This window comes from Papaver somniferum, unplaced genomic scaffold, assembly GCF_003573695.1.
Source record: "Papaver somniferum cultivar HN1 unplaced genomic scaffold, ASM357369v1 unplaced-scaffold_32, whole genome shotgun sequence".
Taxonomy (NCBI): domain Eukaryota; kingdom Viridiplantae; phylum Streptophyta; class Magnoliopsida; order Ranunculales; family Papaveraceae; genus Papaver; species Papaver somniferum.
In genome coordinates this window covers 3,701,368-3,728,669 of record NW_020643262.1, presented here as the reverse complement: position 1 = coordinate 3,728,669, position 27,302 = coordinate 3,701,368, and the positions used below count along the sequence as shown (strand labels likewise).

At 37.1% G+C, this 27,302-nt stretch overlaps 1 protein-coding gene across 1 annotated transcript; it reads right to left on the bottom strand.

The window, feature by feature from the left end:
* Positions 1 to 740: 740 nt before the first annotated feature.
* Positions 741 to 26,410, bottom strand: LOC113341887. Its single transcript, XM_026586600.1, has 4 exons — positions 26,176 to 26,410; positions 25,682 to 25,925; positions 1,455 to 1,464; positions 741 to 1,313 (listed from the first exon to the last, which is right to left on the bottom strand). The coding sequence occupies exons 1-4, from the start codon at positions 26,408 to 26,410 to the stop codon at positions 741 to 743; spliced, it is 1,062 nt and encodes a 353-aa protein (XP_026442385.1).
* Positions 26,411 to 27,302: the final 892 nt, after the last annotated feature.

Here is a 27,302-nt window from a genome sequence, read left to right as displayed (position 1 = left end):
GTTACTTACAGACGTTCCGGCATCAACAGGAACCGACCTATACCGGGCAGGAGCTTTAACCGTCCGTTTAGGTCTCAAGCTACAAGAGGAATGCTGATTCTTTTCATTATCCTGCAATAAATTCTTTTCTTTTGATCAATCATTATGATCGAGCAAAAGACAAGAGAAGAAATGTAACTCACCGAGACGGATACTGCCATAGCATGTTCGACATGAGATTCACTTCTGGAAGAAACACTGCTTCTCGACATGGTGACGAGAGGTAGGATTGTGATCAAAATTTCTTTTGATGATACACAAAGGAAGAAGATGGTCGACTATTTAAATAAAACCCTAAGTCCAATGTGGATGCTTATCCCCTAACGGATAAACAAGTCTGTTGCGGTTTATACTGAAACCCTAAATCTCGAATCAGATGCGTGACAGATGGGAGAAGAGTAACAATGCTGGGGACTGACGGTTCGGACGTAGTCAAAATTACAACTACGGATTGATCGTCTGGTAGGCCACGTGTTTTCTAGACAGCTCATGTGATTGTATTCTGTGGGTAATTATTGTCTATTTGGATATTAGTCCATCTACTAGAGATGTGAGGAAAATTCAGAAAGGAGATACTACAAGGAATTATAGTTCAAAAAATAATAATCTCTAAAGAAATATCTCTACAGCCAAGCTTCTTAAACCAGAGAACATTTACTTCAACGAAAAATAAATAATCTCAGAGAGGTTTATGAGCCAAATTAATTGTCAGATTCGTCAGAGTCATCAGATTTGTCAGAATTATCAGATTCATAATCATCGTCCTTTGCAGAATCCTCTTCGAGTTCTTCATCAGAATCACTATCACGGCCATTGATGAAGTCTGGGTGGATATTAGGATCATCTGAGTCCGAGTCATCCTCTTCTTCGTACTCAGCTTCGAGTTCAGCTTCAACCTGCTTCGCAATCTTTTGAAGTTCTCTGGTACGCCGCTTAATCTCGTAATTCCGTACCACCCACACAGTTTCCTCTTCAGAAGCATTAGCGTCAGAGTCGGAGGGTACACCATCAAAAAATTGACGCCTCTCTTCAGCCGCCTGTATCCTGCACCGGATTCGATCCTTTCTACGTCGACGATCCTCCATCTCATCATCCTGGGTCTTTCTCTTCATGAGCTCTTCATAAGAGATCCTTCGGTCATTAAGGGATATGCTAGCTTTAGCTCCCTCAACATAATTCGTTTTAGCTCGCGATTTGGCTGCATAAGCCTTGAAATCCTCATCAGAAGATATGGAGGAGTAATCGTTGTTGCTGCTGGTGGAAACCATCATTGTCTGGAATCAAATCAGAAGCACAGAATTACAAACGACCTAATGATATCAGTTTCAACAACGAAAACGGTAATTATAAACTCTTACCTATTTACGTTTCACGAACTTAGTGATAGCAACGTAAAACTCCACAAACTCGCTTACTCTTTCAAACCTGCAACATAAGCGAGAAACTTATTATTTAAGAGTCAACACTGACGCGAAACCATGAACAATTCACATAAAATTTTCATGTGAACATCTCATGATTTTATACCACAAAACATATATCATAAAATCATGAAACACAAATGTTCATCTTCAACAGTTACTCAAAATCACTGTTTGATTTTATTTTATCAAAAAAAAAAGAAAACTCACATACGCGTATAAAAAAAAACTTTTTACGTGAGTTAACTTTGCTCAATCGAGCATTCACCTATGAAACGAGGGTCTTTCCTATTTTGTAAAGTCCGAATAAAATTTCGAAAGTTCTCAAACAAATTTTCTTCATGAACTCCAGGTCTTTTCGAAATTCCTCTAACCCTAAGGATTGTTATTTATTACTTTTTACGAACAAACCTACGTTCCTAAAAGTATTTACGAAGTTCATGCTTTCAAAAATAAACTTGGGTTTTCATGAAACCTAATAAACAAAACTTCTTCTACTGCAACTGAACCATGGATTCAAAATTTTATATATCTCTTTCATATTAGGGATTTTTGCTCGTTCCCTCAACTAACGAACAAACGGGCATATATATACGTTTTCTAAAAATCCTTCATAAATCCTACGCACGCATGCAACCTTGGGATTTTTGGTTTTGTGAACAACTCATCAATCACGAAACGAACATCAAAAAAAAAAAATCACACGGACTTACCTGCCGGATGGTGATCGGACGGCGGCGGTGCTGGAGCTGTCGTGAAGGTTTTTTTTCCTCCTCCCTGCTGAACTCGTGAGATGATGAAGAAATCTTGGTCGGTCAAAAAATAAAAAAGTTATTATTAGGGTTATTCCCTTTTATATCAAATTTATTTCCAAAAACCTAATAAAACATAGGTTTCCTCTTTTGGTTTCGGGCCCGTAAATCCTAGACCGACCATAACTAAGCTTGTGAGCACCCAAATCAGCAGTGCCTGATCTCTCCACGCTCACGAGATGATACTCTATCTTATTATCAGGGTCCTCATCTGTGCATTTGCTCGTACATGACATCATTGGGGTAAATCGAGGATTCTGAAACTACCTTTGTAGACTGAGTTCGACCGCTGATCTCATTGACTGAAAATTACCATTTAATGCTTACTGCGGAACATGACTGTTCCTCACAAAGCAGGGGACTTAATGTAGATGGTGGATTTTCAACAAAGGGCAAAACCATAAAATCATGAGGCATGTTTTTGACACGCTTTCAGGCATGCAACGATTCATATTTTACGAAGCCATGATGAATATTTTTTCGAAAATCCTCCACCAGCTGAGCGTTCGATCCCTGGCATTTCGTCGTGACCTCTATGCAGGATAATGTATTTGGGCGGTTCTCCGTAGATTGAGAGCTTAACGCCTTCAGGACATCAGTGATACTCACTGTTCCCTGACTGCAGGAGAGAGACCCACCTCCACATAGAAGAATAGTTGGGTGGCGGACGCCATCAGGACGTCGGTGACACTCATTGTTCCCTGATTATGTGGAGAGACTATGCTTAGATTCAGGAGGTTCTCCATAGATTGAGAACACTAATGCCTTCAGGTCGTAAACAACATCGTGACTCCCTGACTATGCACCATTCAGAATAGATGTGACGCTTTAACTGGCTAACATCTTTTCTACACTAGGTTAATTCTGCCGTGACATTCGCTACTGAATTCCCAGAATAATCTATTATTGCTCCTATTCCATGGTCGAATCCACGGCCTGATCCCGTGGAATGGAAATAAAAAAATTCTCTGATTCTATGATCGAATCCACGACTTGATTTCATAGAATAGCAATAAAACACTATATTATCTCATTATTCCGATTTCATGGTCGAATTCACGGCTAATCTCATGGAATGGTAATAGATAATCATATTACTTCGATTCTATGGTCGAATCCACGATTCCATGGGGTGGTAATGCTTCTTTTATTATTCTGAATTCGTAGTCAAATCCACAGCTGACCCTATGAATTAATAATGAACAACTATTCATTTTTATTACTCAGTTTCATGAGTTATTCTCCACTGAATTTCATAAATTAGTAATAAATAATCAACAACCGGGCATCTGGACCATCACTGAGTAAGCCCCACAAAAATGGTGTGAGTGTATTCGACAATGATGCACGACTGAGCACCCGGATGCACGAACGAGTGTCCAAAAATATGAAATAATGAGGAATCCTTCGCAAAACACGAGAAAACAATAAATATTAATAAAATAATAAGAGGCACCCAAGGCCGGGCCCACCAGCCGGCCGGTCGGCCGTGCCCTAGCCATGGTCGGTCTGTGCCTCTCCCATTATTTTCCTTATTTTTTGTTATTTCGTGAACTCACGAAAACTCCTTGGTTTTAGCAACTTTCCTTGTTTTTTCAAAACCCGTGAATTTCCATAACTTCGTGGATTCACGAAATAATATTATAAAATAAGGAGAGGTGTGCGGGACCGAGCAACCCAGCTGGCCGGCCATGCCCGAGCCATGGTCGGTCCCACACCTCACAATCCTTATCTTTCATAATTATTATTCCCTAATCTAACGAAACTCCTCCGTTTCAACAAAAACTCATGGATTCTCCATAACTTCAAGGATTCTCCATAATTTCAAGGATTCATGAAAAATAATGAAATAGGGAAAGGTGCGTGGGACCGGCCGGCCATGCCCTTGCCATGGTCGGTCCCACACCTTGCAATCCCTAATTTTGCATAATTATTATTTTCCTCAATTCATGAAACTCCTGGGTTTGAGCAAAATTCATGATTTCTCCATATTTTCTCAAATATTGCTCAAATCACGAAAAACCAAAAGCCAACATAGTCACACGACTGGCTAGCCTCTCACAGCAATTTTTGATGAATTGAGCATACATGCTCATTCCAACAAAAATCGAGAATTCTCAGTCAAGATGAAACTCTTCTGAAATTCACGATATTGCTCGAACGCGCATCAAAAAATACTGAAACCCTCGGTATGGAAACACGGACACCGCGGCAACACGTGCACGCCTTCATGACCGAACAGGGTCATTCCTAGGGCTTTCACAAGGCCGGTCCCACACGTTTTCATAATTCTGACCTAATTTGCTCAATTGCTCATATTGGGCCCGAACTCTCTCCAACCAACTGGGGGATTCTCCAAATGACCAACAACTGGTCCCGTGACCACCAAGAGCCGGTCACATGCTCTCTTGGTAAGTCCTCATCTATCATACCTAGGTTTTATCACTTAATGCTGAATCCAGCAATATTTTAATAAATAATGAATCCTGCATTTAATCATCGTTTTTCACCAACTCTCAAACTGAGAACCCTGGTGCGTGCTCACTCGAGCACTGGGCACCCATGGACGCTCATCATTCCATGTGATCGTTCCCTCCTCACTCATGACCAATTTTCAGCAATTCACCAATTGATGAAGGATTGATGAAATTAGGGTTTCGAACAAACGCTCCACGAATCACCATTCTAAGCAAGTTCAAACACAAAATAATGTTGATTCAGCAATCAACATCCAAATTAATAATATTCGGTAATTCACCAATATTTTTGATTAATATTTTATTGGGTCACGGCACCAGTAAATAATTCGTCGAATTGATCAATACTTGCTCAGTTGCTCGAATATTAATCCAACCATCAATGTTCAGTAATTCATCAGTAGTTTGTCGAATTGAGAAACACTTGCTCAATTGCACGTCAAATTATCAATATTCAGTATTTTTTTGAATTGAGCAACACTTGCTCAGTTGCACGCCAAAATTATCAAATTCGTCCAATTGAGCAATACTTGCTCAATTGCTCGACAAACTCTCAATATTCAGCAATTCGTCGAGTTGAGCAATACTTGCTCAGTCGCTCTAGTCAGTAATTCGTTGACATCTCAGAGAACTACATCTTCAATCCATGAATCACTGAGCATTCACCACTTATGCTCGATTCAACAAAACTAGACTCACAGTCTAAATTAGTCAACAACTGACTATCTAATACATGTCTGCCTTGCAGACTCCACGATTCGTGAAATATCGGGGGGATATCACTTAGGGTTTTGGTCTAGCGGTCTACGGCACGTGGATTCATCCACAACGATAAATGTGCGTAAGTCGTGTAAACGGTTGAAGGAGTTAGCAAAGTAGTGGGTGCACGATCAGTCAAGTCTTCGCACGACATGGAACTGACTTTACCACGATCTCCCACTTTCCCACTCTTTCACTCAAGAAACCGTCACACTTACAGGGATAAGTGGTACATCATTCTTGCAATATAAATAAGTCTAAATCGAGGACATCAGGATACCATCAATCATCTATTATCATCATTATCCGTCAACAACTTGATATAAACTTATTCACAGAACTCAACTTCAGCAGTTCAACAATATTGCAGAAACCTTCAACACACCCGCAATCCTTGATCATCACTGATCCCATACAACTCTCCGCTTCCCTCCTACAGATCAACCCATCTCCTTCTTTACGACCGAATTGACTCTGGAACGGCCATTGTCTTAGTTTAGGCCGGAGTCATACAGATTGATTTCCCGAATCTAAGCACCCCCTTTGCAGCGGTACATCTGTGTAAGGATTAACATTTTGCCCGACTGAGGAGTCTCGACAGCACGCTCGACTCTTCACTTTCCCAAAAAACCGGCGGCTCGTTTTTCCCCATCCACAGGGGTTTTTCTGCATTTGCGGTTTCCTCGTTAACAAAATTCTGGTGTCTGTGTTATTTCTATTTCTGCATTATATTGTTTATCTTTATAATTGAAATAATACAGGTTGTGCGTTGTAGATCATCGATTAGAGTATCCGACCTTTGGTTGTTGATTTAAATTGATTGATCCTTGGATATTGGTCTTTGGTATCATCCAAGTTATTCCTTGTATTTGATTAAAGACTCTCTTAATTTCTATTAGCTCGAGTAAATCAAATCAAGAGAGAGATATTAACTCCTTGAGATACTTTTACCTAGATTGAGTCTGACTGTCTAGTTGATTCTCTAGTAAGTATATCGAAGTTAGTCCATACAGATTGCTAAGCGAAATACTGGGTGGTGTTGTTAGACCCCCGTTTTCTCAATTGGTTCAGAGCAGGAAAACACGTTAAAGACCTTATAAGTCTGTGCTTGTAGTGATCTGATTATGGACGAGCCTATCTCTAATAACGTACCAGTTCAGAAATTACCAGATGATTCTAAAAGCTTGGATTCACCTGAGAGAACTATCACATCTAAGTCAATATCTAAACATTTTCTTGATGTAAAAACTGTTGATTGGGAAACTCTCCTAGAAGAACAGTTGGATGAACTTTCTGATGAAGGTGATTCAGATATTGATAGAGATGTTGATGAGGAAGTCTCAGAGTATGTTAAGTTTTTGGATTCGTGGAAGATGAAGAAGATTACAACTTATCATGTCTCACCTCTTCTGACTCCTCTCTGTCGAGAAAATAAGAAATTGAGAAGATGTTACGCAGGTGTTTATTTATTCTGAGGAAAACCTACGTACGAAGTCACTTGAATGTGATAATATTTATCAAAAGTAATTTTTGTTGGAAGAGAAACTTGCAGAATCTAAAGCAAGGTTTAACTCTCAACAAATTAGTTTTGATGACAAAGAAAGTGCTTGTCTCGCTCGAGAAAAACGTCTTTAGGCTGATTTAGCTGCTGCTTTTGATAAAATCAAGATGTTGGAAGATGACTTGAAAAAGTTCAATACTAGTTCAAGCAAATTAACCACTATGCTAGGAACAAGTAAAAATCATCGTGATACACGAGGATTGGGCTATAAGGGAATACATGCTCCAAGTATTGGCAAAGAGGTAAAATTTGTCAAGGCTAGTGATTCTTCTCAACAAAAGGTTTCCACTGATGGCAAAAGTGAAATACCTTCACCGGCAATTAAAGTTCGAAAGAACAAAGAATATCAACCTCCAAAATCAGCATATACGGATCGAGGTAAGAACATTTCTTATGTTTGCCACTATTGTGGAAATAAATCTCACCTGGAAAGGAGATGTCGTTTTCGTATAAGGAATAAGAAACTTCATGATGTTCTTGTTTGGGCATCACAAGAAGTTGTGAAACCAAGATCATATGCTAAGGCTAATCCCCTTAACATTACAGGTTGTAATTTTCCAACCTTTAGGCAAAGGAATTGTTGATGCGATAAACCTAGATTTGCCTATAAACGTTATACGAAGCCTTTTCACAATCGTAATGGTTATCAAAAGGATAACTTCGTAAAGACTAAAACAAGATCCGATGCTCCCAATTGGAGAAAGACTAAGTTTCAAAAGAATAGTCAATCCAATTCTCTTCCGAGAAATCTTGAAGAGAGTAATGGGAAGAAGGTTCTGGTTGTTCCTAAACGCACTCAAAAGTGGGTACCAAAGAGAGTTAATGATGCTTTGAGTGTGAAAAGGAATGATCTTCCAGAAAATTCCATGACTATGGAGAAGGCAGTATCCATTATGTTGGAACTTAACAAGTTTTTTGGAAAAATGGAATTGGATGTGAAAGGCTCTAAAAGTGATCCCTTTCATGATAATCCAAAGGTCAATTGTGGTGAACAGGACATTGTTTACCCCAACACAACTTGATTGTGTTGTAAGTGAATTCTCACCAAGGAATGCCCTGCTATGTATACGGTGAGGGAAGCACGAAAATTGGGGCGCATAGATTATGTTCGGTAAGGCTGTAGAATTCAATTGGATTCATCTAAAAAGGTATATCTATAAACTTGAGCAAGATTTGTTCTTTTATTTGTTTAGATAACTTATAATGATTCACGTACCTTTCTTATTGTTCTTTTCTACCTAACTTGATCTGTGTTTAAGGTTCTTAAACGTTTAGGATTGAAAATAGTAGTTCGGGATGTTTGGACTTCATGGTACACCTACCAGGTATGCATAACATCTTTTAAAATCAAAATACAGGGGTTTAAGTTCGCGGACTTGAAAATTCGTTTGCAAACCCGTATGCATACTTGACGTCGATATTCGGTAAACTTGTTTTGGCCGCAACTTCTCTTAAAAATAGAGGCGATAATTATTGAATTTAGATGAGTTAAGATTGGTATTTGTCCTGTCTCTTGTTTTTGAGTGTTTTGTTCCGTTTCGTTTCACTTGTTCCACTTCTCTTGGACTTGGGCACTTGGATTCATGGAGTAATACTCCTCTAAGCTCATTTGTAGCTTTTACAAGAATGTTGTTGGTGAATCACAAAGAAGGAAGTTCAAGAATGGGCAGTAGTACGCATTACTATGGGGTTCTTGAATGTTCACAATCATTTTATGTGAACTATGGTGCATGGTCGTTAATGACTTTGTATGTTCTTCTTTGAAAATCTTTTTATACGCCTTTGGTAGCTATTCTTGGCATAAATCCGGGCAAAAAAGATTGATTCTACTCTCTAAGGACAAATCATCTTATATGTGCATTACGAGTTTGTCCTGATGCCTAGGAAACTTCTTATGAGAATTTATTCTTCTTTTGAGAAGGATTACTAGAGTTCGGAATGGAGATTATTGTGATTACACATAGCTATGTCCAACGTTTTCATCTTCATGTTTTTAAATTTATTGGTATTAAATTCTAAAAATATTTGGAGGATGATGTTTTTGCAGTATTAATCCTTGTGATTTAATATATTGCAATTTGTTATGGGATATTGGTGTTTACGTCCGTGAACTATGTTTGTCCCTTACTCTGTCAAAAGTAAAGTCGTTTGTGATCAGTATTCACGTACTGGTAAAAGAATGAATCGACTTTTGACAAATACAGAAGTTAAGCCTATATTGTCAAATATTTGATGGAAGATAGGTTAAAATCTTTTGTTTTCAAGGATTATGTCTATTAATATCGTTATGAAAATAGTCATTGAAGATAGAATGAATCCTTGTGTATTCCGCAGTATTGATCATCCTTGATCCATATTTTTATGTATTACTGTGAGGCTCCGTAATGCATCTTATGTTGAGCACTAAATAACCAAGTTGATTTATTAGCTTAGTTGGTGTTCCGTGAGATATATTATGTCGAGCATATTGAACTAAATTAGTCATCTTGTTTGGTTATTTAGTTATTGCTCCGTAAGTTTTCCTATGTCGAGCAAAACAAATGACAATTAAATTGATTACTTTTGTGATTAGTTTGGTTGTGTATTCCAATTAGATTAATTATGGGTTCTCTTGTAATTAATCTAGTTGAGTATTTTTCGTGTCTCCATAAGTTCTCTTATGTTGAGAATAATCAATTGAATTGATCACCTCTTGTGATTAACTCAATTGCGTATTCTGATTAAATTAATCATGGGTTTACATGTTATTAATTTGATTGAGTTTTTGGATATAGAAAATCATTCTCGTGGTTTTTGGTGTCCAATAAAATCCTTCTTTTCTTTTGATATTAAGGTCGCTCTTGTTGTGCTTTCGGGAATGACATCAAATGGGGGAGAGTTCTTTTGAACTTGTGCTTAATGGTCATATCTTGAGAGGTGTGCGACTGTGGAATATTAGAGAGGTTATATTGTATCTTTAAACTCCTTGATGAATGCATTTAGCTTCGGCTTTATGATTGCATCTAAATTAGTTGGTATGTATTCTTTTTTCAGTCTATGAAACGTCTCTTTCGGAAATTTCATTAGGATCCCGTTCTTGTACCTTTGCCAATTTTATTGACAAAAAGGGGGATAATTAATATGTATTTCATACTACAAATACATATGGTTTTCGAATCATTGTGTAAGGGGGAGTGGTTTCCATGTGAGATGGAGTATTGACTAAGGGGGAATGATACATATCACGTAGTATTATTGTTGAAGTTGTGATACAATTGAACTTTGACACTTTGTAATAATACTATGACACTGTATAACAATGATCGAGACCAATGCTTTCTCATTGTTATAGCTACGGATCTTCAACAACGGTGATACTAAACTTACAACCTTTGGGATCATTGGAGTACTTGGAAATGACGAAGATTTCGAGGAATGTTGAAGATTAGACATGTGGAATAGGAGCTACTAAAGTTTCTTTATCTTTTTTGTATTCCATATATATTGATAGTTTTGTCACTAAAATTGACAAAGGGGGAGATTGTTAGAGCATTGCTCGGTCGAACTCGCATGCGTTGCTATCTCAAGCATGTTTGTCAATGTTAGTGATCAAAACTATAAGTCTTGATTTCTAGTCTATTATAGCTAAGTTTCGGACTAGGATAGAAAGTGTAGTTGAGCCAAAGGACTTCATGGCGATTCATCATACAAGAAGAAGAACAACTCAAGGAACCGGTGGAACTTCTCGACAAAAAGGTATGTGAAGACTTGAACTTATCTGTCACTCAAAAGTCTATCTACTCTATCTCCTACTCTTTGAGACAAGAAGTCGTATGCTATATATATAGACTGGATTATACACATTTGGTATTTTGAGCCGAGTATACCTCGCTTATCTATATCTCTAAATATGTGTTGGTAAGCGTTTCGCTTCGATCAAGTTTATCTTTACCTAGTGACAAAAGTCATGATATGTTTCAATGACTTTGAAAATTGCTTTGACGAGAAATGGTTTGTGAATAACAACTATATAACGTCCTATAAGAATGTTTCAATGACTGAAATGAGAGTTTAGATTACATAACCAATGGTGGACATAAACATTGTTGCGGAAACACATTTATGTATAAGTCCTATTTCTTGAACCAAAGTTTGCGAACCTTGTTGATCAAGAAAAACCGAAGAATGGCGTGAGCCGGGTCCGCGAACTTCTGAACTTCTCATCCAGAGAAAATCTGTTGGAGTTGACAAACTAGATCAGTCCGCGAACCGGCGAAAGTCTTTGCCGAGATTTTCTGCTGGAGTTTGTAAACTCTACCGATTACTTAAGTTCGCGAACCTAGTCTGCGAACTTGAGAAAGTTTATATATCTGAAGATGATTTATGAAATTAAACTTATAAAGACTAAGGAATACAGTTTGCAAACCGTGGCTATAAAGTTCATGAACCGATTCGAGTGAATCAAATCATCTTTGCTTCAATTGTGTCTTGTGTAGTACATAAGATTTCCTTGCAATTGAAAAACTCTCTAACTAGCTCATTTGATTCATTTGAACTAGTTATGGTGAAGAAGAACATGATTGATATGAGATGCTCATATGGATAACCTTTTGGTTGACTATTATTGAACCAACAAGTGCATACGTTTGGGTACGGTTAACAAACCTAGAAGTGTGCACCGTCAAGTGTGTGTAACAAGCTAAGTTTTTGATCTAACGGTTGAGAAATATTAGCTTGAATCTAAATCAGGTTTTCATCTAACGGTGGATATTGTTTGCTTTGTGACCAAGGCAAAACCCTGATTTGAAAGACTATATAAAGGAGACATCTAGTATTGTGCAAAACTAATCCCCACACCTTACATGTGATACTAGTTTGCATACTAGAGTCGTTTCTCCTTTAACCTCTGGTTTTCTTTTCTCAAACCAGGTTAACGACTTAAAGACTTCATTGGGATTGTGAAGCCAGACCGATACTACTTTTATCGTAGTTGTGTGATCTGATCTTGCATCTTCTATCGTACGAGTACAATCATACTGATTATCTTGAGATTGATATCTCTGATAGGCAAGATATAAAAAGTAATCACAAACGTCTTCGTCTCATCGTTTGTGATTCCGCAACATCTTGTTTCGCTACCATACGATTAAGATTGTTGTGAGGTGATTGATTAATCTAGGCTGTTCTTCGGGAATATAAGACCGGATTATCAATTAGTTCTTGTTCACCTTGATTATTATCAAAAGACGGAACAAAACCTTTAGGGTTTATCTGTGGGAGACAGATTGATCCTTTGATAGACTTGTCTGTGTGAGACAGATTTGTTTATTGTCAAATCCTGTGATTTTGGGTCGTAGCAACTCTTAGTTGTGGGTGAGATCAGCTAAGGGAATCAAGTGCACAGTATCCTGCTAAGATTAGAGGCGTAGGAGCATAACTCTACCTTGGTCCAGTGGGAGATTGATTGGGTTTCAACTACAGTCCAGACCGAAGTTAGCTTGGAGTGGGCTAGTGTCTGTAGCGGCTTAATACAATGTGTGTTCAATATGGACTAGGTCCCGGGGCTCTTCTGCATTTGCGGTTTCCTCGTTAACAAAATTCTGTTGTATGTGTTATTTCTATTTCCGCATTATATTGTTTATCTTTATAATTGAAAAAATACAGGTTGTGCGTTGTAGATCATCAATTAGAATATCCGACCTTTGGTTGCTGATTTAAATTGATTGATCCTTGGATATTGATCTTTGGTACCATCCAAGTTATTCCTTGTATTTGATTATTAAAGACTCGCTGATTTCTATTAGCTCGAGTAAATCAAATCAAAAGAGAGATATTAACTCCTTGAGATACTTTTACCTAGATTGAGTCTGACTGTCTAGTTGATTCTTTAGAAAGTATATCGGAGTTAGTCCATACAGATTGCTAAGCGAAATATTGGGTGGTGTTGTTAGACCCCCGCTTTTTCAATGATGGTAATCGATGTTTGATGGTTGATGATCGATTGTTGCTTTTGTTCTTAATGCATTTTTTTTGCTAGGTCAAAGTGGTTTATTAAAGCAAAAAAAACGTAATTACAAGAATTACAAAATGGGAGGCTCTAGGCGTCCCCACCCTTATAAACCAAAGGGGCAAAAAACTCTAGAAACTCAAAAAATAAGCTCTTAAACTCTCAAAAAATAGCATAAAGAAGAAAAATAGAAAAAATTAAAATCGTTTTCGCCCCTTATTTCCAACTCTAAAATTCTTCTTCTTGGGAATGAGACCAGCAATTATTTGAGTCAAATCATAGTCTGCATAAATCTCCTTGTATTCATCTTCATAATCATCATAAGTTTCATCATAATCATATTCATCTTCATCTTAAGCATAATTACCACCCGGCACAAGCTTAATAGGAGATTGAGCTTTTTTCTTAGCTGACATTCTATCCATTTGCTCCTTTTTTTCCTTGAAATAGTCTTGTCTAAAGGCTGGATCTCTAATGAAATTAGCACGCACTTCATCAATCTGAATAGTACTTGCCTCCTCTAGTTCCTCTTTAGTCAAAATATTATCCATATCAAAAACAATTTCCTCCAACCCGGCTTGATTATCCTTGGTATGCTCATCATGACTTGTAGTTTCCTCATTGGACTTTGAATTCGTAGCCATGATTTTCTTGGCCACTTTTCTAGCTTGTTTCCTTGCTAGAATATCTACATCAACTTCACCCCAATCTTTCGAACCCAAACTACCATCTGAGGCACTTGAATCATCTTGTTCCTCCACCTCCACCCTAACCTCACTAGAATTATTATCAAGACCTAACTCAGAAGCTAGGACATCATACTTGTTATTCACCACCACTTCTATTCTTAAAAAATCATCCACGAAAGGAGTTTCAAAAGATTTAAATTTAAAAGGAGTACCTTTGTTAGGAGAGATCTTACCCTTTATTGTTGTCCAATCCTCTTTAGAAGTATTATCAGACCCTAGCTTGGAATTAGACACGGATTCCATCACGGCTTCAATTCTAGCTTGTTTAGACACGGATATATTCTTATTCTTGGTCACGGACGTTGGAAGAATAGTTCCCAAATTATACACGGACTTCTTTACCAAATCACCACGAACTACATGATCTGCAAGGGTATCTTTATTTGGAGCATTTTCAACCAAAGAAGAGTTTAAATTGGACACATAAATACTTTCCAAGTTTGGCTTATACCCGGACTTGTTTCCTAAATCATCTTTACTCACGTAAGTATTTGATTTATGCACGGACTTTGGAGTTGTATTCAATCTCTGAGAATCAGCTTACTTGGACGCTTGCTGATTACCCAAATTTTACACGGACTGAGAATTGTTTTTCTCTGGCGGAACATCTGCATGAATTGAATTGTCTCGTGCAACAAGATCTTTTTTGGCTGCAATATTGTTTTTACATCTTATCAATTTCATCTGTGTTTCACGATACCAGTGAAAGCTTTATCGAGCTGCTCCTCCAACTGACTATCATCAACATTCTCTTGAACTGGATTAATGTTTTGTATAGATATAGTTGATGCTGAATCGATCAAATTTTCCTTCCCGGACTGAACATTACCTCTTGCAGCAATAACATCTTCACTGTCTTTATTTGCATGCTCATCATGGAAATTTTTTCGCACTTCCTTCCAAACAAATTTGGTTGTTTTATCCTCTTTACCATCTTTGATACTCTCACTAGAAGATTTTTTTCAGCAGCAGAACCTCCTAAGATTTTACGAGCAGCAAGGCAATTTTCAAATTTATGGCCCATAAACTTGCAGTGAGTACAATATTTGTTCTTAATGCAAGACGGTAGAGGATAAAGTTCGAGTCTAAGTTGGGTCTGCTACTGCCGTTATCATGGCAGTGACAGTGTGTCTCGGTGATCGCTGGTGAAGCGTTGGTCAACGGCGAGAGACTTGATGGTGCACGTGAAAGAGGCAGAAATTAAACCTATACTTTTATGTGTTGAGATATACCCACAGGCGAGGTGGCAGTGATCTATTGGACCTGAGGTGAATAAAGTCGGTCAAGATAGAGATTAAATACTTGGGATTCTTTATCTGTGCGCATATTGTGGATCCACTAGGGTCTTTGGAAGCCTATAAATAGCAATCAAAACTCAAAAAAAAAAAACTTCTCTCTCATTCTTTTCTCTAGCTACAAGACAAAACATAGAAAGCTTTTATTTTATTTATTTTTTGTAAATATGTTTAGTTATGTCTACTTAATTTATTTTTGATTAGGGATGATTTCAAAGTCCTCGATAATGAGATTTTAATTAGTTCTACAAGTTTATTTCAATGTGATTTCTCTTGTCGATTGTCTCTGTTATTTTTAGTGTCTAAGATTGATGTTAGATTGTGAAAAAGCGGGGGTCTAACAACCACACCCAATATTTCATTCAGCAATCTGAATAGACAAACTCCAATATACTTTCAAGAGAATCAACTAGACAGTCAGACTCAATCTAGAGAAAAGTATATCAAAGAGTTTTATATCTCTATCTCTCAATTCAATCCGCAATCATCAAATAGGAATTTGCTAGACTGATTGAATATAAGAGAAGTAACTTGAACGGTACCAAAGACCAATGTTCAAGGATCAATCAATTTCAGTCAACAACCAAAGGTTGGATATACCAATTGATCGATTCAACGCACAACCTGTGATATTTCAATTATAAAACAAAATATAATGCGGAAAATAAATAAGACAGACACCAGAATTTTTTTAGCGAGGAAAACCGCAAATGCAGAAAAACCCCGGGACCCAGTCCAGCTTTGAACACCACACAGTATTAAGCCGCTACATACTCTAGCCTACTACCAATTAACTTCGGATTGGACTGTAGTTGAACCCTAATTAATCTCACACTGATTTAAGGTACAGCTGCGCTCCTTACGTCTCTGATCCCAGCAGGATACTACGCACTTGATTCCCATAGTTGATCTCACCCACAACCAAGAGTTGCTACGACCTAAAGTTGAAGACTTGATAAACAAATCTGTCTCACACAGAAAAATGTCTATTGGAATAGATAAATCTGTCTCCCACAGAAATACCTATGAGTTTTGTTTCATCTGTTGATAAATCAAGGTTCACAGGAACCAATTGATAAACCAGACTTATATTCCCGAAGAACAGCCTAGTATTATCAATCACCTGACAACAATCTTAATCGTATGGTAGCGAAACAAGATATTGTGGAATCACGAACGATGAGACGAAGATGTTTGTGACTACTTTTAATCTTACCTATTGGAGATAAATCTCAAGAAAATCTTAGCAAAGATAATACTCAATCACGATAAAAGAAGTAAGATCAGAACACGCAACTACATAGAAAATAGTTGGGTCTGGCTTCACAATCCCAATGAAGTCTTTAAGTCATTAACCTACATGGTTTCGTGAAAAATCTAAGGTTAAAGGAGAATCGACTCTAGCTTATATAACTAATATCACACATGAGGTGTGGGTATTAGGTTTCCCAGTTGCTAGAGTTCTCCTTTATATAGTTTTCAAATCAGGGTTTGCAATCTAAGTTACCTTGGTAACAAAGCATTCAATATTCACCGTTAGATGAAAACCTGATTAGATTCAAGCTAATATCTTTCAACCGTTAGATCGAACTTAGCTTGTTATACACAAATGAAATGTACCTTCATTTAGGTTTAAGTAACTGTACCTAAACGTGTACACCTGTTTTGGGGTAAAAAATGATTCTGCTGGAAATGGTAAATTTGGGTGTGCCGCCGAGAAACGAATCTATACCCTAAACAAATGCACTGCACGGGAGTACTTTAGATTCGAGAGATCAATTTGTACAATCCTGGCCTAAACTAAGAAATATTCGTTCCAGTCTTGCTTCGGTCACAAAATGAAGGAGAAGGGTTGATCTTAGGGAGGGAAGCGAAGAAGGTGTTGAAATCAGGATGAAGGTGTGGCTGTTTTATGATTTGTATCAGAATGTGGTTTCTGGATACTTGTGTGGATAACCCATGTTGGTTGAAATAGGTTGAAAACCTATTTATATAAGTCTTGGTGGAACGCACCCTGATGTCATAAGAAGTGGAAGTAGTTTAGTGATGGAGAAGTGAGGATCGTGTAAAAATGTTGAAATCCACGTCTTACTATGAGGGAAGACGGGTCGATTTACACCCACTAATTCCCTGCTGCCACTAACTGTCTGCCTTTCCTGACACTTTCTTATAATGGGTTTGTTGCACGCTGCATGCTGCAAACCACCATACCAATACCCGCATGCTGTCATTGGTAAAATTTGGGGCTTTTAAATCCGTGTGGTCGGCGCTCTTTGGGTGAGCGAATCGCGGCGTTGCTGGCAAGCTTAGAGCAATGCAATTTGTCGGGACTATAGATGGGCGGCCAGTGAGCATATTCGTACCTTTCCAGTCATTAATATCAAATCTAGGTCGATTCGGCTAGCGAAGTTGGACGGCCGAGATCGTTTTGCGACAGTATGCTCCGCCGCTAACATAAATTAGGGTTTTTTGGCCGAGCGAACAACCCATTTTGAGAGATCGGTTTGTGAACCTTCTTATAGGCTAAGAGGATCCCGATTGGCTGAAGCATGAATATGCTCGCCGGTGTATACTATGGGGCTCGGTTGATCCTACTGGGAGAAGGCTAGGCTCGTCGATTTGGTCGGCCAAAATGTATGGTCGTGATCGTTATAAGACTTGCATGGGCAGCCTATATTCAGTTCCTTAAGGAATTAAGCGTATCGACCAGCCAACTTCCACTTTTAATTAAAATGTGTGTTGCGCATTTGAAGCGTTTTGATTGGTTGACGAGAAAGAGGGGCCGGCATGCAGTAACATGGGGTGTGGCTTGCCAGCAGAGTGGCGTGGCCGCGCGTCTCCTTTTTCTTCTGCTTTTATTTGTCGCAGTTTCTCTTTTACTTATTGTTTTCTACTTTTGGTAGGATTCTGCTCCTACTAGTCCATGGCGGATCAATTTTCTAGCTTGCCTAGGTTTGGTCTCGACCAATAGGGTTCGAGATATTGCGCAGGCCGCAAAAAGGACCTAATTTTCGTAAATTAGTAAAATTAGGTTTAGAAAGATTGAATTTTGTGGGCTGGCACGATCAATCAATTTCTGGTGAATTTTGTGCGTTCATACAAAATCATTAATTATATTTCAGAGGGCAGTATAACTTTGCGTGCCTCTAATTGAGTACTTCCATGCATATCTTAATCCTAACACTTTGGAAAATTCATGCTACTCAGCTGCGAGCAAACATTAATTGTCATGTCATGTCAACATTAAGAGTTCTGCTGGGGAACTGACATAGAATAAGTACTCGACGGGCCATGTATTAGTGAGTAATGCAGGCAGGAGATAAAATTTATAGAATATCTGGGATTGTTGTTGCACGCACCATTCTGGATAAATTTTATATATAAATATACTGAATTGCTCAATATATATCTGAGTAAAGAGGCCTAGGCGTCCATTACTTTTAAACGGCTTTGTTTCTTTGTAGAATGACGACACATTAAATACAAGGTTTCGCAATTTTAGCCATAAACCAAAAACCACCATCAACAACACCATGTTGGCTCAACAGTAGTTAATTGAGGTTAGCTATATGAACACTCTCATATCAACCTTATTCATCTTAACCACAACTAGTTCAAATGACTCAAATGAAGCTAGTTAAAGAGTTGTTCAATTGCTATATTCTCATAGAAGTATACAAAAACGCAATTGAAGCAAAATCGGTTTGATTCAATCAAATCAATTCATGAACATTGTAGCCATGGTTTACAAAGAATGCATTCCTTAGTATATAAATGTATTAGTTCATGTCGCAACCGATTTTAGAACTTTAATCACTCAAGTATACAAACGGGTACGCATACTTGAATAGTCGGTCTGAGTTTGGGTTCGCCAGTATGCGAACGGGTACGCATACCTTAGTACACTTCCAAAACCCAGCAGAAATTCTCGGAGCTATACCTTACGCAAGTATGTGTACCTGTATTTGTACTTGGTACACGGAATTTCACAACTACAAGTACGCATACGGGTATGCATACTCTAGTTCCGGTCATGGATCACATACATGCAAGAATGCACACTATGTTTATAATCCAATAGTTCTAAACTCTATTTCAATCATTGAAACTTTCTTAGAGGATGACAATAGCCATTTTCACACACTATTAGCATCAAAGCAATTTTTAAGTTAATGAAATAATCATAACGAAACATTCCAAGTCTTCACCAAATGATTGTATCACATACACCATGTAAGATGTTACTCGGCGATTTTCACATGATCATCTTTTGACTTTCATCAAGAATATTAAGATGAACTTGGTTGAAGCGAAATCTTATCAACACATATTTAGAGAAATATGTAAGCGAGTTAATCTCAACTCGAAATCTCAAATGTGCATAATCAACAACTATATAGTAATACGACTTTTGTCTCAATATAGGAGATAGAGTAGAAATAGACTTTCCAAGTGATAAATGAGTTTAGTCTCCACATACCTTTTGTTGATGAAGTTTCACAAGCTATCCTTAGTAGTTCTTCGTCTTCAATTGATGAACACCGTGAAGTCTAATGCTCAACTACACAATCTATCCTAGTCCTAGACATCACTATAAGTAGACTAGAAATCAAGACTTATAGTTTTGATCACTAACATTGACAAACAAGCTTGAGATAGCAACGCTTGCGAGTTCGACCGAGCAGTGCTCTAACAATCTCCCCCTTTGTCAATTTTAGTGACACAACTATCAAAACATATGATTACAAAATAAATAAACTTTGTAGATTCTAATCCAAATGCCTGATATCCTTGGTTCTTCAACATTACTCGAAATATTCGTCACTTCCAAGTACTCCCATGATTCCAAATGTGTTCAACTCAGCATCATAGTTGTTGAAGATCCGTAGCAATAACAATGAGAAACAGTTGCTCTCAATCATCATTATACAGTGTCATAGTAACATTACACAACATCAAAGTTCAATTGTATCACAACTTTGACAACAATACTATGGTGATATGTCACTCCCCCTTAGTCAATATTTCATCTCACAATGAAAACCACTCCCCCTTACATAATGATCCGTAAACCATATGTATTTATGGTGTGAACTACACATTAATTCTCCCCCTTTTTGTCAATATAAATTGGCAAAGATACGAAAACTAGTGGGATCCTCATGAAATTTTCATAGAGATACTTCATGACCAAAAGAGAACAACATACCAACTTTTTTCGATGATTTCACATAATCGAAACTTAGTGTATTCATCAAGGAGTTTATAAAGATACAAGATAACTCCTATAATATTCCACAGCCGCACTCCCCACAAAGATTTGGAAAATAAGCACAAGTTCAATTAAGAACTCTACCCCATCAAATGTCATTCCCGAAAGAACAACAAGAGCGACCTTACTTTTACAAGAAAAGAAGGATTTCTTTGGACATTTACAAATCACATGAAACATGAATTTGTATCCAAAAATCTCAATTGAATTAACTATAAAGAAAATGATCAATTCAATTGGCCATGCTCGACATAAGATAACTTACAGAGCAACACAGTACATACACAAAGATGTGGATCATGGAAAGATCAATACTGCGGAATAATCAAAGATTCATTCTATTTTTCATCACTATTTGCACAATGACATATAATAGACTTAATCTTTGTAAACAAAAGTTCATCCTATCTTCCATCAAATAATGACATAATAGGCTTAACTTTTGTAGTCAAAAGTTCATTCTATCTTTTATCAATACTTTCATACCGACATATAATAGAGTTAACTTTTGAACTAATATGGGATAGTCAAGGTTCATGGGCGTTCATGGACCAGTCACAGAATAGGAAAGTATTTAGAAAAAAATCCAACTAGAGAAAACACAATACTTGTTAACATGGCTCAATAAGTTAGAAAACTTCTCTTCAAATTAGAGCACGAGATACGATCATAAGGATCGAATAAAGTTAACATAAAGACGCATAAAAACATACAACTATTCTTGAGACTCCCAAAATATCATCCTTGCAACTCTCAAGATAGATACAAGGAAGAAATTACCTGGAATCGGGTAAAGAAGTGACAAGTATTCTCACTGTGAATTATGGGAGATGAGTTGTACAAATCTTTTGTGTGTTTGTATCGATTATTCCCCTTTTTCAATTGATTATAACTTATCCCAGGGGAATTAGTGATAAACCCTTTTAAAAGTCCATCAGAGGGATTTTTCTGAGGACTAAGTCTAGGACCTCTAGAGATCGGTTCTAGAGGAGAAAAGTTGAAGGTTTTCCATCTTCTCGATTTAGACTTGCCAGACTTATTCTTATAAGCACAGGGAATGTGTTCATTAGTGGCACAAGAGTTTATACCATACATAGGAACTTGCAACCTGTGACGATTTCTTGAAGAGGGATCATTCTTATAAGAATTATGGTTTTCTGTAAGAAAGAAATTCACTGTAAAAGTCGTCGGACGATTTACTCCATTGACAGTAGAAAGAAGCAAATTATGAAGATGTGAGATTTGTTTCTTTCTATCAAAACAATGAAGAGCATAGTGATTCTTTTTCCCACAGAAGGAACAACATCGTGGATTAGAAATATAATTACCTTGACTCATAACCTTTTCTGATACATGCGAATGTTGCAAGTGATTCACAGTGGGTAATTCCTTGAAGGGAATTTTCTTCACGCTGGGTAAAGCCTTGTGAGTATCAGAAGAAGGTGCAGAGGATGACTTACTCATCAAAACAAAGTTTTCCTTTTTCAAGGTGTTACACTGTTCTTGGGCACATCGAAAAGATGCAACAAGTTTCTCTTTTTCAACATGATGATAGTTTATTTCTGATGAATGAGCCTTGATTAAACGTTCTTCTCTAATTGAGTTCTTTCTAACAGTATCTTCAAGTATACTAATATTTTCACGCTGTAGAGTAGTTTCTTGAACCTATTTTTCGATATTGTTAGAAAGAGATTCAATAAAGCAATAGAGATCACGTTCTCTTTCAAGAGATTTCTCGAATTCATCAATGAGCTGATCATTCTTTTCTTCAAGAGTCTTGATTTTAGAATCTGGAAAGTCAATGATATATCAACAGATTTTTTTAACGATCTAGTGAGTTCCATTTTTTATTCTGACACGATGTCAAATTTATTGTTTTTCCCCCGGGATTTGAAAGAATCTGCTAAGGAGTTATCCTTTGAGGAAGACCCAAGATTTTTGGCATGATCAGAAACTTTGGAAGGCATATCTACGTACGTAATTTGTGAGATACTTCGTAGGTCCACAGAAATCAGATTGCTACAAACACGGACTTATGAGGTCTTAAATGTGTTTGCCTGCTCTAATACCAATTCAAAAAGGGAGGGTCTAACAACCACACCCAATATTTCGTTCGGCAATATGAGTAGACAAACTCCAATATACTTTCAAGAGAATCAACTAGACAGTCAGACTCAATCTAGAGAAAAGTATGTCAAAGAGTTTTATATCTCTATCTCTCAATTCAATGAGCAATCATCAATTAGGAATTTATGAGCCCGATTGAATATAAGAGAAGTAACTTGAACGGTACCAAAGACCAATGTTCAAGGATCAATCAATTTCAATCAACAACCAAAGGTTAGGTTTACTAATTGATCGATTCAACACACAACCTGTGATATTTCAATTATATAACAAAATATAATTCGGAAAAGAAATAACACATACACCAGAATTTTGTTAACGAGGAAAGCCGTAAATGCAGAAAAACCCCGGGACCTAGTCCATATTTGAACACAACATTGTATTAATCCGCTACAGACACTAGCCTACTACCAACGAACTTCAGACTGGAATGTAGTTAAACCCTAATCAATCTTACATTGATTCAAGGCACAATTATGCTCCTTACGTCTCTGATCCCAGTAGGATACTACGCACTTGATTCCCTTAGCTGATCTCACCCAAAACCAAGAGTTGCTACGACCCAAAGTCGAAGACTTGATAAACAAAATTTGTCTCACACAGAAAAGTCTATTGGAATAGATAAATCTGTCTCCCACGAAAATACCTACGAGTTTTGTTCCGTCTTTTGATAAATCAAGGTGCACATGAACCAATTAATAAACCGAACTTATATTCCCGAAGAACAGCCTAGTATTATCAATCACAACAATCTTAATCGTACAGTAGCGAAACAAGATGTTCTGGAATCACAAACGATGAGACGAAGATGTTTGACTACTTTTAATCTTACCTATCAGAGATAAATCTCAAGCAAATCTTAGCAAAGATAATACTCAATCACGATAGAAGAAGTAAGATCAGAACATGCAACTACATAGAAAACAGTTAGGTCTGGCTTCACAATCCCAATGAAGTCTTTAAGGCATTAACTTACAGGGTTTTGTGAAAAACCTAAGGTTAAAGAAGAATCGACTCTAGATTATACAACTGGTATCATATATGAGGTATGGGGATTAGGTTTCCCGGTTGCTAGAGTTCTCCTTTATATAGTTTCCAAATCAGGATTTGCAATCTAAGTTACCCTGGTAACAAAGCATTCAATAATCACCGTTATATGAAAACCTGATTAGATTCAAGCTAATATCATTCAACTGTTAGATCGAACTTAACTTGTTGTACACAAATGAAATGTACCTTCATTTAGGTTTAAATAACCGTACCTAAACGTGTACACCATGTTGGCTTAACAGTAGTTAACCAAGGTTAGTTATATGAAGACTCTCATATCAACCTTATTCATCTTAACCACAACTAGTTCAAATGACTCAAATGAAACTAGTTAAAGAGTTGTTCAATTGATATATTCTCAAAGAAGTATACAAGAACACAATTGAAGCAAAATCGGTTTGATTCACTCGATTCAATTCATGAACATTATAGCCACGGTTTGCAAAGAATGCATTCCTTAATATATAGATGCATTCGTTCATGTCACAAGCGATTTTATAACTTTAATCACTCAAGTATGCAAACGGGTACGCATACTTAAGTAACAGGTCTGAGTTTGGGTTCGCCAGTATGCAAACATGTACGCATACCTTAGTACACTTCCAAAACCCAACAGAAATTCCCGGACCTATACCTTACGCAAGTATGCGTACCGGTATGTGTACTTGGTACACGGAATTTCACAACTACAAGTACGCATACAGGTATGCATACTCTAGTTCTGGTCATGGATCACATACATGCAAGAATGCACACTATGTTTATAATCCAATAGTTCTAAACTCTATGAAAATCATTGAAACTTTCTTAGAGTATGACAATAGCCGTTTTCACACACTATTAGCATCAAAGCAATTTTCAAGTTATTGAAATAATCATAACGAAACATTCCAAGTCTACACCAAATGATTGTATCACACAAACCATGTAAGATGTTACTCGACGATTTTCACATGATCATCTTTTGACTTTTGTCAAGAATATAAGATGAACTTGGTTGAAGCGAAAGCTTACCAACATATATTTCGAGAAATATGTAAGCGAGTTAATCTCAGCTCGAAATCTCAAATGTGCATAATCGACAACTATATAGTAATACGACTTTTGTCTCAATATAGGAGATGGAGTAGAAATAGACTTTCCAAGTGATAGATGAGTTTTAGTCCCCACATTCCTTTTGTTGATGAAGTTCCACAAGCTCTCCTTAGTAGTTTTTCGTCTTTAATTGATGAACACCGAGAAGTCTAATGCTCAACTACACAATCTATCCTAGTCCGAGATATCACTATAAGTAGACTAGAAATCAAGACTTATAGTTTTGATCACTAACATTGAAAGACAAGCTTGAGATAACAATGCTTGCGAGTTCGATCGAGCAGTGCTCTAACAGATTATTTAATTGTCCATTTGAATTAACCTAATAATAATTATTTTACTAGTTTAGGGTTGTGTGATACGTGTAATAGTCACTTTAATCCTTTACACAAGTAGTACATCGTAAAATTTGACAGAGGGATTATGTTAAGTGATTGTGTATAGAGATGACACTAGTGCGCAGACCAAGTTTATGCATCGGATGCTAGGATCAACCTAATTCACAAAACATAATGCATTCGACTGGGTTACACCTTGAGAGCTTATTCATGGTTGCTAGGATGGATAAAATCTGGTAGTTGAGCGCTTCTGTATCCAGTGACAACATGAATTCCGGGGATAATAGAGCTTACTGTTATTCTACGATTGGTGACAATATATAAATTCAACAAGGAATAAACGTTTATTTTAATTAAGTTTGTTTTTAGTGACAATGAAGGATTCCTTGATCGTTTTTGTTCATCTTGTTTTCGAATCAATCTTTTATATTTTCTTTTGTCAATTACTTTTATTAAAAATCTGAAAAACCCCTTATTTTCTTACTTTTAACAACTGAAATCTCCCTGCTCTTCGTGGGAACGAACTCCTTGCCATTATATTACCAGTTAATAGTGCAGATAGAAGTTAATTAATTTGTTGCCTAAACGACGTGCATGAATAGTAAAGAAACCCTCTGGATATCCATTAAGAAGAATCGAAATTCTAGATGATTGAAGTATACAAAGGATCCAAGAGCACCACTCCTGCGAAAAACCATACCTTCGAAATACCTCCAAGACAAAAGACCATCTCACTGTATCAAAAGATTGAGAAATATCAAGTTTGAGACCCAAATTACCATCCTTACGCTTCTTTTGAAGACCATTAACCAATTCTGTAGTAAAGATAATATTCTCATGGATATTTCTACCCTTTATAAAAGCTATTTGTTCTTCAGAAACTAGATTATCTAAGACTCCACCCAATCTAGTAGCCAAGATTTTAGTGAAAATCTTAAACCAATCTAGTAGCCAAGATTTTAGTGAGAATCTTAAGGAAAAAGTTGCTTATTCCAATCGTCCTAAAGTTCCTAAGAGTGTTAGCCCCTCTTACTTTTGCAAGGAGAATAATGAGTCTTGAATTAACCCCCTTTGAAGTGGACTTATGCTGTCAACAATGAATAATTGCATTAGATAAATCATGTTTGATAACCTCCCAACAGTGTCTATAGAAGCACCTTGAAAAACCATTAGTTCATGGTGCACTATCAGCACCTAACTCAAAAACAACAGCTTTGATCTCCTCCACCGTAGGAATTTTATCCATGTCTTGACATTCGCTAGCAGAAATGGATGCATGCTCATAATCAAAAAGCGGAGGGTCAATAGGATGGTCATCTATATTGAATTTATTATCATAATAACTTACCACATGATTACACAGTTGATTAGCTTTCATAATAGTACTCCCATCTTCAGTGACAAGCTCCGAAATGGTATTGTTACTCATACGTTTTCGAATATTGTTGTGAAAATAAGCAGTATTGCTTGACCCCTCTTACAACCACTTATTTCTTGATTTTTGCTTTAACATTATAGCTTGATATGTGCAAATATCTTAGATCTTAACAAGAGCATCCCTCACCACACAAAATTTAGACTCATCCGAAGGGTCATCATGAATTTCTCAGAGCACCCTCAAGGCGCAACTGAGCTTGTCTTAGACTAATATTAACATTCCTAAAAACCGTTTGATTCCAAAGCTTAATTGTTGTTTTAAGACGTTTCAACTTGTAAGGAAAGATAAAGTCACGAGTACCATAAACTGGAGCGTCCCAACTGTCTTGAACAAGCCTCATAAAATCTAGACGTGAAAACCACATTTTTGTATTCTAAAAGGAGCTCGATGTGGTCTTTGTGTAACAAAAGAATAAACCAACTAAGGTAGAATGGTCAGAAACTTTCATAGGAGGATCTTTACACCGCCAATTCACAAATTTATTTAACCATCCCTTACTCACTTTAATTCCTAGTTCATCAGTTTCTGAATCCGAGATGGACATCGATTCCTTATCAGAGTGAATTTCCTTATCTGCATTATAGGAGTTATCCCGACTTGCAGACTTACCAGATTCAATGTGAACACGCCGTGCTTTCCTTTTTTCTATCTTTTCTAGGTTTTCCTTTTCATCCAGGTCCATCCACTTCTTTCCCTTAACACCTTCAGCTAGATTTTGGCCAGTATCTTCATTATTATTCTTATGATCAGTGATACCCTCAGATTGGTTCAAAGGATCATTAAACCCAATTCATCACTTAGCACAGTGAATTTGTTTGGCGATAAAGCAATCTCAGTTTCCACAAGTGCATTATACAAAGGAGTACAAGATAAAGCCTCTATC